The sequence below is a fragment of the Nerophis lumbriciformis genome, linkage group LG03 (genome assembly GCF_033978685.3).
Source record: "Nerophis lumbriciformis linkage group LG03, RoL_Nlum_v2.1, whole genome shotgun sequence".
In the NCBI taxonomy this organism is placed as follows: Eukaryota; Metazoa; Chordata; class Actinopteri; order Syngnathiformes; family Syngnathidae; genus Nerophis; species Nerophis lumbriciformis.
The window spans coordinates 17,258,687-17,270,000 of NC_084550.2; the positions used below are offsets into that span (position 1 = coordinate 17,258,687).

Genomic DNA, 11,314 nt, shown 5'->3' on the forward strand with positions numbered 1-11,314 from the left:
CATCCTGATAACGTGGCCTAGCCAGCGAAGTTGGTGCTGGGTGACTGTAGCCTCCACACTAGTGCAGTTGGTCTTGCAGAGTATTTCAGTGTGGGGCACTCTGTCCTTCCAGGATATCCCCACGATGCATTGTAAGCACCTGATGTGGAAGGCCTCCAGCATCCTTAGGTGGCGGCTGTACAGGGTCCACGCTTCACAGCTGTAGAGGAGGGTCGTCATGACCACAGCTAAATAGACCGCTACCTTGGTATGTAGCTTAAGGTCTTTGTTCTGGAAGACCCTTCCCCTGAGTCTGCCAAAAGATGCTGACGCCTGCTTGATCCGGTTTTGGACCTCCCTGTCGATACTGCAATCGTCAGAGAGAAAGCTGCCAAGGTATTTGAAAGAGTCCACTACTGCTAGTGGTTTATTGTCGATGGTGAAGGTTGGTGGATGAGGTGGAGGAGTGGATGCCCACTGGCATATTACCTCAGTTTTTGCCACGTTGACAGAGAGGCCCAGTCTGCCATAAGCACTTGCAGCGACTGAGAGGGTAGCTTGCAGCGCTTTCGGTGTGTGGGCCACAACTGCGCAGTCATCTGCCTATTGGAGTTGAATGACTTGCACTGGTGTGACTTTTATGACTGCTTGGAGCCTCCGGATGTTAAACAGGTTCCCGTCAAGTCGGAAGTCGACGTTAACGCCACTGTCCTTCTTGATCCTCTCATGAAGCAGCAGTGTCACACACAGGAGGAAGATTTTAAACAAGACCGGAGCAAGAACACATCCCTGGCGTACACCGGTGCACACCTTAAAGGGTTCTGATTCCTGGCCGCCAATAGTCACACGTGACATCATCCCTTCATGGAATTGCCTTAGGATGTTGACAAACTTCTGTGGGCAGCCGAACTTCAGGAGGATATTCCAGAGAAGCTCCCTGTTGACGGTGTCAAAAGCCTTCGACAGATCAATGAAAGCAACAAAGAGGTCCTGGTGCTGCTCCCTACACTTCTCCTGAAGCTGCCGTGTTGTGAACACCATGTCCACAGTGCTCCTGTTCTTCCTGAAACCACATTGTGACTCCGGCAACAGGTCTTCCGTGATGTTGTTCACCAGCCTGTGTAGCATGACTTTAGCCAGGACTTTACCAGCAACAGCCAGAAGTGAAATGCCACGACTGTTGCCACAGAGGGACTTGTCCCCCTTGCCTTTGTAGATGGTGATAATATTGGCATCTCTCCACTGCTGAGGGACAGTTTCATGCTTCCACACTTTGCTGATGACAAGGAAAAGGGCACGGATGGAAAGGTAGCCTCCTTGCTTGAAGATCTCTGCAGGGATGCTGTCAGGACCAGGGGTCTTGTTGTCTTTCAGAGATCTTATTGCACTCTTAACCTCTCCAAAGGTTGGTGGAAGGTCAAGGTCATGGATGGTTGGGTAGTCAGGTAGTTCCTTCAGAATTGAGGGGTCTATTGGGACGGGCTGATTTAGCAGAGTTTCAAAATGTTCTGCCCATCTTTTGGTGATGAGCTTCTGGTCTTTTATGAGGGTTGTACCATCGTTAGACTTTAGCGGGGAGACAGCGCAGTTTCTTGGGCCATAGATGGTTTTCATTGCATCGTAAAAGTTGTGCATATCATTTTTGTTAGCATGAGATTGTATTTCAGCTGCCTTTGATATCCACCACTCATTCTTCAGTGCACGCAATTTTGACTGCACCTCCCTTCTGGATGTTTGCCATTGTTGTCGGAGCACACCTGAAGTGGGGTTGTTGAGTACAGCATTGTGTGCTGTGTGCATGTGTTTGAGCATGGTGGTTATTGTGGCTGTGTTGTCATCAAACCAGTCCTGATGCTTTCTGCGCTTATAGCCAATGGATTGGGATGCTGCCTCATAGAGCCTGGAGCTGATAGAGGTCCATTTGTCGTCAATGGAGTCATCACTCTCCAGAATATGCTCGATGTCTTCCAGGTTTTTGGCCAGAGAGAAACGGAGATTGTCCCGAGCCATAGGATCTGCTAGCCGGGTACAGTCAAGCCTCCTTTTCCCTGACTTTTGAAGACGGATAGCAGGGCGTACTTGCACCCGGAGCCTGGTTATGATGAGCCGGTGGTCTGTCCAACACTCAGCTCCTCTCATTGCACGAGTTAGTGATACGTCTTTTATGTTTGAGCGTCTCACAATGGTGTAATCAATCAGGTGCCAATATTTGGAGCGTGGGTGCATCCAGGATGTTTTGTGCTTATTTTTTAGTTGGAAGATAGTGTTTATGATGGTCAAGTCAGGCTCAGCACAGAGGCTTAGCAGCCGTAGGCCGTTAGCATTGGCTTGTCCAATGCCATGCCTGCCAATAACACCACTCCATACCTTGTTGTCCTTCCCCACTCTGGCATTGAAATCGCCCAACAAAAAGATCCTGTCCTCCTTAGGTGTGCGACAGAGGGCCCCATCTAATGCCCGGTAGAAGCGGTCTTTAACATCTTCCTTTGATGGTAGCGTCGGTGCATAGGCACTAAGAAGGGTGGCATATCTTTTCTTAGCCAGAGGGATCCTGAGTGACATGAGCCTTTCACTTATGCCAACCGGTGCTTCTGGGAGTTTTGGTAGGAGGCTGTTTTTTATTGCAATTCCCACACCGTGCTGATGCTCCCCTCCTGGAGGGTATCCTTTCCAGAAGAAAGTGTAACCTTGCCCTTCTTCCTTCAGGGATTCTTCATCCAGGAGTCTGGTTTCACTAAGTGCAGCAATATCAACATTGTAGCGGTTAAGTTCCGCTGCAATGAGTGCAGTTCTGCACTGGGGTCTATCAGTGGTAACGCTAGTGTCCAGGAGTGTCCTTATGTTCCATGATGCCAGTTTAAGAGGGATTATTTTCTTTGCTTTATTTCGACCGCGGAGTGGAATTCCCGACAGGTGCGGTAGCCTGTCCAGGATGGTTTTGAGTGGGCAATGTTTGGGCCACCTTTTCTAGGCCTTTCCCCAGTTGGGGTGAGCAGTGCAATCCTAAATAGGGCTGCTCAGGCGTACAGGGGTCTGCCGAGAGCAGCTGCCACTCAATTTCAGCTACTAGCAACCATAGATAGCCCTGTACCGCTGATGTGCAGGGTTCTGACTAGGAGCTTCCGGTGCATTCATACCTGCTCCCGTTATCAGACACCCCATCGCCACCAGACTTTGTTTCATTTCCGGTAGCTGGTCTCACCGAGGCAGAGATGAATACATGTGCAGAGGAGCTTGTTTAAAGTGCCACTGGGGGTGCGCATGTCCCAGCAGCACTTCTTCACTGTGAGAGGGTGGGATCCGGTGGCAAGGGGAACCCAGGACGACCGGCACTCTTCCACAATTGCAGGAGGCTGCCGGAGCTCCAGTTTTTTGGAGGACCGCCTGTCGTGTGCCGCCAACCACGTTGCTTTTCTTTCAGGGTTTGCTTACCCACAAGGCAGCGGGTCTTCGCCGTATCCCTGGCTAGGGGGCAGTCAGGTACTAGGCCTTTGCCAAGGGCCACTTGGGGTAACAGTAGTTAAGGGGTTAACCTTCTAGTGCCCCAAGACCCCCCCAAAGAAGAGCCTCCACTGCCGGATGCACTTTAACGTCATGCCCAGGACACACACACACCTACTGTAACACACACACTCAGAAACACACACTGTAACAAATACACAAACTAGCTCAGTGGAGGTTTAATTAAAAATCGATTGTTGAAAGGAAGAACAGTAACTAATTGAGGCAAAGTGTGGTTAATCATTAGCAGTTTGTGTTTGTGTGTGTGTGTGTGTGTGTGTGTGTGTGTGTGTGTGTGTGTGTGTGTGTGTGTGTGTGTGTGTGTGTGTGTGTGTGTGTGTGTGTGTGTGTGTGTGTGTGTGTGTGTGTGTGTGTGTCAAAGAGTGAAATGTGTGTGTTTCCTCCCACTCACATATTTTCTTGGCTATGATTGCTAATGTGTTAGTTCTCCATGTGAAGGTACAGATTGTTGATTGGATGTGTTATTTCATATTCTGAACTCCTGCTTCTAAGCCAGTGTCCAGAAGAGTAGTTCTCAGTCACAATACTGTGTATGATCCAAGAGGTGTTCCCATCCGATATCGATGTTAGCTAATGGGTTGTATTGTATCGTCTTGCATGTAAAATGTGCGACACCAGCAGTCCTGCAACGTGTTCACCTGTGTGTGATATCATGTCCAATACAAGCAGTCCTGCAGCGAGTTTACTTGTGTGTGATATCATGTGCGATACAAACAGTCCTGCAACGTGTTTACCTGTGTGTGTGATATCATGTCCGATACAAGCAGTCCTGCAGCGTGTTTACTGGTGTGTGATATCATGTGCAATACAATCAGTCCTGCAGCGTGTTTACTTGTGTGTGATATCATGTGCGATACAAGCAGTCCTAAAGCTTGTTTACTGGTGTGTGATACCATGTGCAATACAAACAGTTCTGCAGAGTGTTTACTTGTGTGTGATATCATGTGCGATACAATCAGTCCTAAAGCGTGTTTACTTGTGTGTGTGATATCATATGCGATACAAGCAGTCCGCCAGCGTGTTTACTTGTGTGTGGTATCATGTGTGATACAAGCAGTCCTGCAGCGTGTTTACTGGTGTGTGATACCATGTGCAATACAAGCAGTTTTGCAGAGTGTTTACTTGTGTGTGGTATCATGTGCAATACAATCAGTCCTGCAGCGTGTTTACTTGTGCGTGATATAAAATGCGATACAAGCAGTCCGCAAGCGTGTTTACTTGTGTGTGATATCATGTGCGATACAAGCAGTCCTGCAGCGTGTTTACTGGTGTGTGATATCATGTGTGATACAAGCAGTCCTAAAGTGTCTTTACTTGTGTGTGTGATATCATGTGCAATACAATCAGTCCTGCAGCATGTTTACTTGTGTCTGTGATATTATGTGCGATACAAGCAGTCCTGCAGCATGTTTACTTGTGTGTGATTCCATATGCGACACAAGCAGTTCTGCCGCGTGTTTACTCCGTTGTGTGATATCATGTGCGACACAAGCAGTCCTGCAGCGTGTTTACTTGTGTGATATCATGTGCGACACAAGCAGTCCTACAGAGTGTTTACTTGTGTGTGATATCATGTGCAATACAATCAGTCCTGCCGCGTGTTTACTACCGTGTGTGATATCATGCGCAATACAATCAGTCTTGCGGCGTGTTTACGTGTGTGTGTGTGTGTGTGTGTGTGTGTGTGTGTGTGTGTGTGTGTGTGTGTGTGTGTGTGTGTGTGTGTGTGTGTGTGTGTGTGTGTGTGATATCATGTGCGATACAAGCAGTCCTGCAGTATGTTTACTTGTGTCTAATATCATGTGTGACACAAGCAGTCCTGCAGCGTGTTTACTTGTGTGTGATATCATGTGCAATACAATCAGTCCTGCCGTGTGTTTACTACAGTGTGTGATATCATGCGCAATACAATCAGTCTTGCGGCATGTTTACTTGTGTGTGTGTGTGATATCATGTGCGATACAAGCAGTCCTGCAGTATGTTTACTTGTGTCTAATATCATGTGCGACACAAGCAGTCCTGCAGCGTGTTTACTTGTGTGATATCATGTGCAATACAATCAGTCCTGCCGCGTGTTTACTACAGTGTGTGATATCATGCGCAATACAATCAGTCCTGCAGTGTGTTTACTTGTGTGTGATATCATGTGCGATACAAGCAGTCCTAAAGCTTGTTTACTGGTGTGTGATACCATGTGCAATACAAACAGTTCTGCAGAGTGTTTACTTGTGTGTGATATCATGTGCGATACAATCAGTCTTGCGGCGTGTTTACTTGTGTGTGTGTGATATCATGTGCGACACAAGCAGTCCTGCAGAGTGTTTACTTGTGTGTGATATCATGTGCAATACAAGCAGTTCTGCCACGTGTTTACTACAGTGTGTGATATCATGTGCATACAATCAGTCCTGCAGCCTGTTTACTTGTGTGTAATAATTATCATGTGCAATACAAGCAGTCCTGCAGCGTGTTTACTTGTGTGTGATGCCATGTGAGATACAAGCAGTCCTGCAGCTCGTTTACTACAGTGTGTGATATCATGCGCAATACAATCAGTCCTGCAGCGTGTTTACTTGTGTGTGATATCATGTGCGATACAAGCAGTCCTAAAGCTTGTTTACTGGTGTGTGATACCATGTGCAATACAAACAGTTCTGCAGAGTGTTTACTTGTGTGTGATATCATGTGCGATACAATCAGTCTTGCGGCGTGTTTACTTGTGTGTGTGTGTGTGATATCATGTGCGACACAAGCAGTCCTGCAGAGTGTTTACTTGTGTGTGATATCATGTGCAATACAAGCAGTTCTGCCACGTGTTTACTACAGTGTGTGATATCATGTGCATACAATCAGTCCTGCAGCCTGTTTACTTGTGTGTAATAATTATCATGTGCAATACAAGCAGTCCTGCAGTGTGTTTACTTGTGTGTGATGCCATGTGAGATACAAGCAGTCCTGCAGCTCGTTTACTTGTGTGTGTGTGTGTGTGTGTGTGTGTGTGTGGGGTATCATGTGCGATACAAAATATCACACACAAGTAAACAACTATATTAATGTTTGATGTTATATTTAAAATTTAGTATGTGGACTGTTCCTTCTAAAAATCAACAAAATGGGTTGTGTTTAAAATACTGAGAGACATGCTAGCATACATACACTTATCATCAATGTACCCATGTTACACACATACTGTACCCATGTTACACACATACTGTAAACAAGTTACACACATACTGTACCCATGTCAGCTTCCTAAAGATCTTCTACCTTTCCTGCTCATTTGAATAAACACAAATAACTGTGTGTGTGTGTGTGTGTGTGTGTGTGTGTGTGTGTGTGTGTGTGTGTGTGTGTGTGTGTGTGTGTGTGTGTGTGTGTGTGTGTGTGTGTGTGTGTGTGTGTGTGTGATAACAATGCACACACACTCCTGGGAGTCTTCCAATAAAACACAGGCCTGAGCACGCGCACACACACACACACACACACACACACACACACAGGTTATGTTAGCAGCAGGGGTCAGTTAGTTCCTGCGTGTGCTAATTGCTAATAAGTTGTGCTAACGAGATGTTTCTGCTCTCCCTATTAAAACTTTATTTAATCATGATCGTTAGTGACACTAATGTTTCTATGCGCCGATCAACTTATCTATTGATCATATTGGATGTGTTTATGTGGTGTAGCTGTACCTAATGAAGTGAATTTTGGCACAGGTCAGGTGACCTCGTGGTCCAGGTGGTCTAAGAACATGAACACCAGCATCACGTGGGTCCGACACCAGCACAAGAAACCATCAGAGGTGAGTGACCTTTTCGTGTACTATTTGTAGTATTTGCTTTTAATCTTGTAGTACCTAAACCTCCATATTGTATTGCTTACACGTCCATGTTGTAGTACTTAAACCTCCATGTTGTAGTACTTAAATGTCCATGTTGTAGTACTTAAATGTCCATGTTATAGTACTAAAACGTCCATGTTGTGGTACTTAAACGTTGATGTTGTGGTACTTAAAACATACATGTTGTAGAACTTAAATGTCCAAGTTGTAGTACTTAAACCCCCATGTTGTAGTACTTAAACATCCATGTTGTAGTACTTAAACGTCCATGTTGTAGTACTTAAACGTCCATGTTGGAGTACTTAAGCGTCCATGTTGGAGTACTTAAATGTCCATGTTGTAGTACTTAAATGTCCATGTTGTAGTACTTAAATGTCCATGTTGTAGAACTTGAATGTCCATGTTGTAGTACTTGAATGTCCATGTTGTAGCACTTATATGTCCATGTTGTAGTACTTAAACATCCATGCTGTAGTACTTACATGTCCATATTGTACTATTTTATCGTCCATGTTGTAGTACTTACATGTCCATGTTGTAGTACTTAAACGTCCATGTTGCATTATTTAAACGTCCATGTTGCAGTATTTAAACATCCATGCTGTAGTACTTACATGTCCATGTTGTACTATTTAAACGTCCATGTTGTAGTACTTAAACCCCCATGTTGTAGTACTTAAATGTCCATGTTTTAGCACTTATATGTCCATGTTACAGTACTAAAACGTTGATGTTGTGATACTTAAACATACATGTTGTAGAACTTAATCGTCCATGTTGTAGTACTTAAACGTCCATGTTGTACTATTTAAACGTCCATGTTGCAGTATTTAAACATCCATGCTGTAGTACTTACATGTCCATGTTGTACTATTTAAACGTCCATGTTGTAGTACTAACATGTCCATTTTTTAGTACTTAAACGTCCATGTTGTAGTACTTAAATGTCCATGTTGTAGTACTTAAACGTCCATGTTGTACTATTTAAACGTCCATGTTGCAGTATTTAAACATCCATGCTGTAGTACTTACATGTCCATGTTGTACTATTTAAACGTCCATGTTGCACTATTTAAACGTCCATGTTGTAGTACTTAAATGTCCATGTTGTAGTACTTAAATGTCCATGTTGTAGTACTTATCTGGCCATGTTGTAGTATTTGAATGTCCACGTTGTAGCACTTATATGTCCATGTTGTAGTACTTAACTGTTGATGTTGTGGTACTTAATCATCCATGTTGTACTATTTTATCGTCCATGTTGTAGTACTTAAACGTCCATGTTTTAGTACTTACATGTCCATGTTGTAGTACTTATCTGCCAATTTTGTAGTACTTAAACCTCCATGTTGTAGCACTTATGTCCATGTTGTAGTACTAAAACGTCCATGCTGTAGTACTTAAATGTCCATGTTGTAGTACTTAAATGTCCATGTTATAGAACCTAAACATACGTGTTGTAGAACTTAAACGTCCATGTTCCAGTATTTAAACATCCATGTTGCAGTATTTAAACATCCATGCTGTACTACTTAGATGTCCACGTTGTACCTAAACGTCCATGTTGTAGTACTTTTAAGCAATGTAAAATAATTGTCAGGTATAAAAATGTGTAAATCTGATGTCTAATGTACGGCATAACTCTGGTTGTGCTTACCGACCTCAAAGCTATTTTATTTGGTACATGGTGTAATGATAAGTGTGACCAGAAGATGGCAGTCACACATAAGAGATACGTGTAAACTGCAAGATGACGGCAGTAAAAACATCAAAACTTTAAATGTTCCATTGAGATTATAAAACATTACACACGACGCTCAAAAATCTGTCAAAATGTTTTCAGTACGACTTTGGTAAATTATGAAGCCGCACCACTTGATGGATTGTCGGCGTATTCAACATACGAGTATTATTATGGTGTGTGTATAAGGTAAGACATATTACCTGGCGTTTTGTTACGCAATATTATGCAAAATCAACTCTTCTTACCCTCTGGTACCTGCTGATGTGTATTTGGGATCTGCATAAGTCCTGAAAATGTGCGCGCGTCCGCCATTGTAGTCCGTGCCGACACCGTAGTCCAGGGGTGTCAAACTCAAATACAGAGTGGGCCAAAATGTAAAACTGAACACAGCCGCGGGCCAAGGTTGAACAAATTAACCTTTTAATAGGGACCCAAACAAGTTTTGCATTGAAATTTGAACAAGCAAGGCTTATATAACTTTATAGTGACATGCAAAATCGAGTTTCAAATAATAATAATAATAATTCAAAAATATCAATGGCATATCAAATACAATTTAAATAAAAATGTAATGCCTCTTTTCTATTTGCAGCCTTCTGAGGTAAATATCAACATTAACTTTTTCCACAGGCTAATAATAAATTTGAAAATAAAATAATGAATAAACCAACCATTCAGGACTTTTTACTGCTCAGTTTGCGACACACTGATCTAATCTGATGTGCCCAAGCCAGATACCTGCCATCTTTTCTGGGATGCTTGTTCATTAATGTCGGGGCTCAGGTGGGCGGGGTCAGGGGGTGTATATTTTAGTATCCCGGTAGAGTTAGTGCTGCAAGGGGTTCTGGGTATTTGTTCTGTTGTGTTTATGTTGTTACAGTGCGGATGTTCTCCCGAAATGTGTTTGCCATTCTTGTTTGGTGTGGGTTCACAGTGTGGCGCATATTTGTAACAGTGTTAAAGTTGTTTATACGGCCACCCTCAGTGTGACCTGTATGGCTGTTGACCAAGTATGTATTGCATTCACTTATGTGTGTGTGTAGAAGCTGCATATATCATGTGACAGAGGCCGGCACGCTGTTTGTATGGAGGAAAAGCAGACGTGACGACAGGTTGTAGAGGACGCTAAAGGCAGTGCCTTTAAGGCACGCCCCCGATATTGTTTTCCGGGTGGAAATCGGGAGAAATTCGGGAGAATGGTTGCCCCAGGAGACTTTCGAGAGGGGCACTGAAAATCGGTAATACCACATGTATAATACCAGCGGGCCAGCTCTAATGTTAATTTGATATTGCCTCAAGGGCCAAATTAAATTACACGGCGGGCCAAATTTGTCCCACGGGCCAGAGTTTGACACCCATGCCGTAGTCGATAAGCGTCTTCTTTTTCTCTATCTTCTTGTTATGGGACATTCATCCTCCACTGTTGCCATTTCTAATATAAAGTAGTGTAAAGTTCTTACTTATATCTGTCAGTAGACTCGCTATGGAAGCGCTAAAACATACCGGTATAGTGAGTTTACATTATTCACCCAAGGAACTTTAGTTATCAGAGAGTTCCGGTCGGACGGTTTTTCACGGGACACATTTCCGACGTTGTTGTTGCACTAGTGAGCCTCGAATGGTCCGGAAAATACGGTATTTATAATAATAAATATTTAGTGAAGTAACCACTCAATAATAACTACTGCTCTAGCATCATTCCTGTTTTCTTTTTACTGCAGTCCTCACACAACATTGTGGAGATGTTGTTTCCTTGTTTTCTTCCTGTGTGGGAATCTAACGCACACGATGACAACCTGTCATTGCTCATTTTCCTCTCTTCTTTTTGTTGAAAAAATACAAGTTGTCAGATACATGCTCTGTACGAAGTGAATTTTTTTTATCAACAATTTATAAACAAACAGGAAATAAACAACGCTTTAATAGCAATGTTCCAAACCAACCAACCTGCAGAACAACTTCCTGTGTGTGTGTGCGATGACTTCCTGTTTGTGTGTGTAATGACTTCCTGTGTGTGTGCGTGTGTGTGTGTGTATGTATGGGATTAAAAGTGAGAAAGACAAGAGAACAGAGAAAAAGTGTCTCTTCTTTATCTGTGCCAGCTCCAGCACTTCTAGCAATGTCTTTAAAAGTAGTTCCACTTAAAGGCGAACTGCACTTTTTTTTAAAAATTTTGCCTATAGTTCACAATAATTATGAGGCAAAAGAAGACAATTTTTTTTTTTTTGCAT

General features: G+C 43.5%; 1 protein-coding gene across 1 annotated transcript in view; it reads left to right on the forward strand.

The window, feature by feature from the left end:
- The window catches only part of jade2 (jade family PHD finger 2), a 141,805-nt gene that overhangs the window by 28,417 nt on the left and 102,074 nt on the right, over positions 1 to 11,314 (forward strand). Inside the window, exon 3 of the mRNA XM_061934440.1 lies at positions 7,215 to 7,300. Coding sequence (XP_061790424.1) covers positions 7,215 to 7,300 — 86 coding nt within the window. The remainder of the gene's footprint in view (positions 1 to 7,214; positions 7,301 to 11,314) is intronic.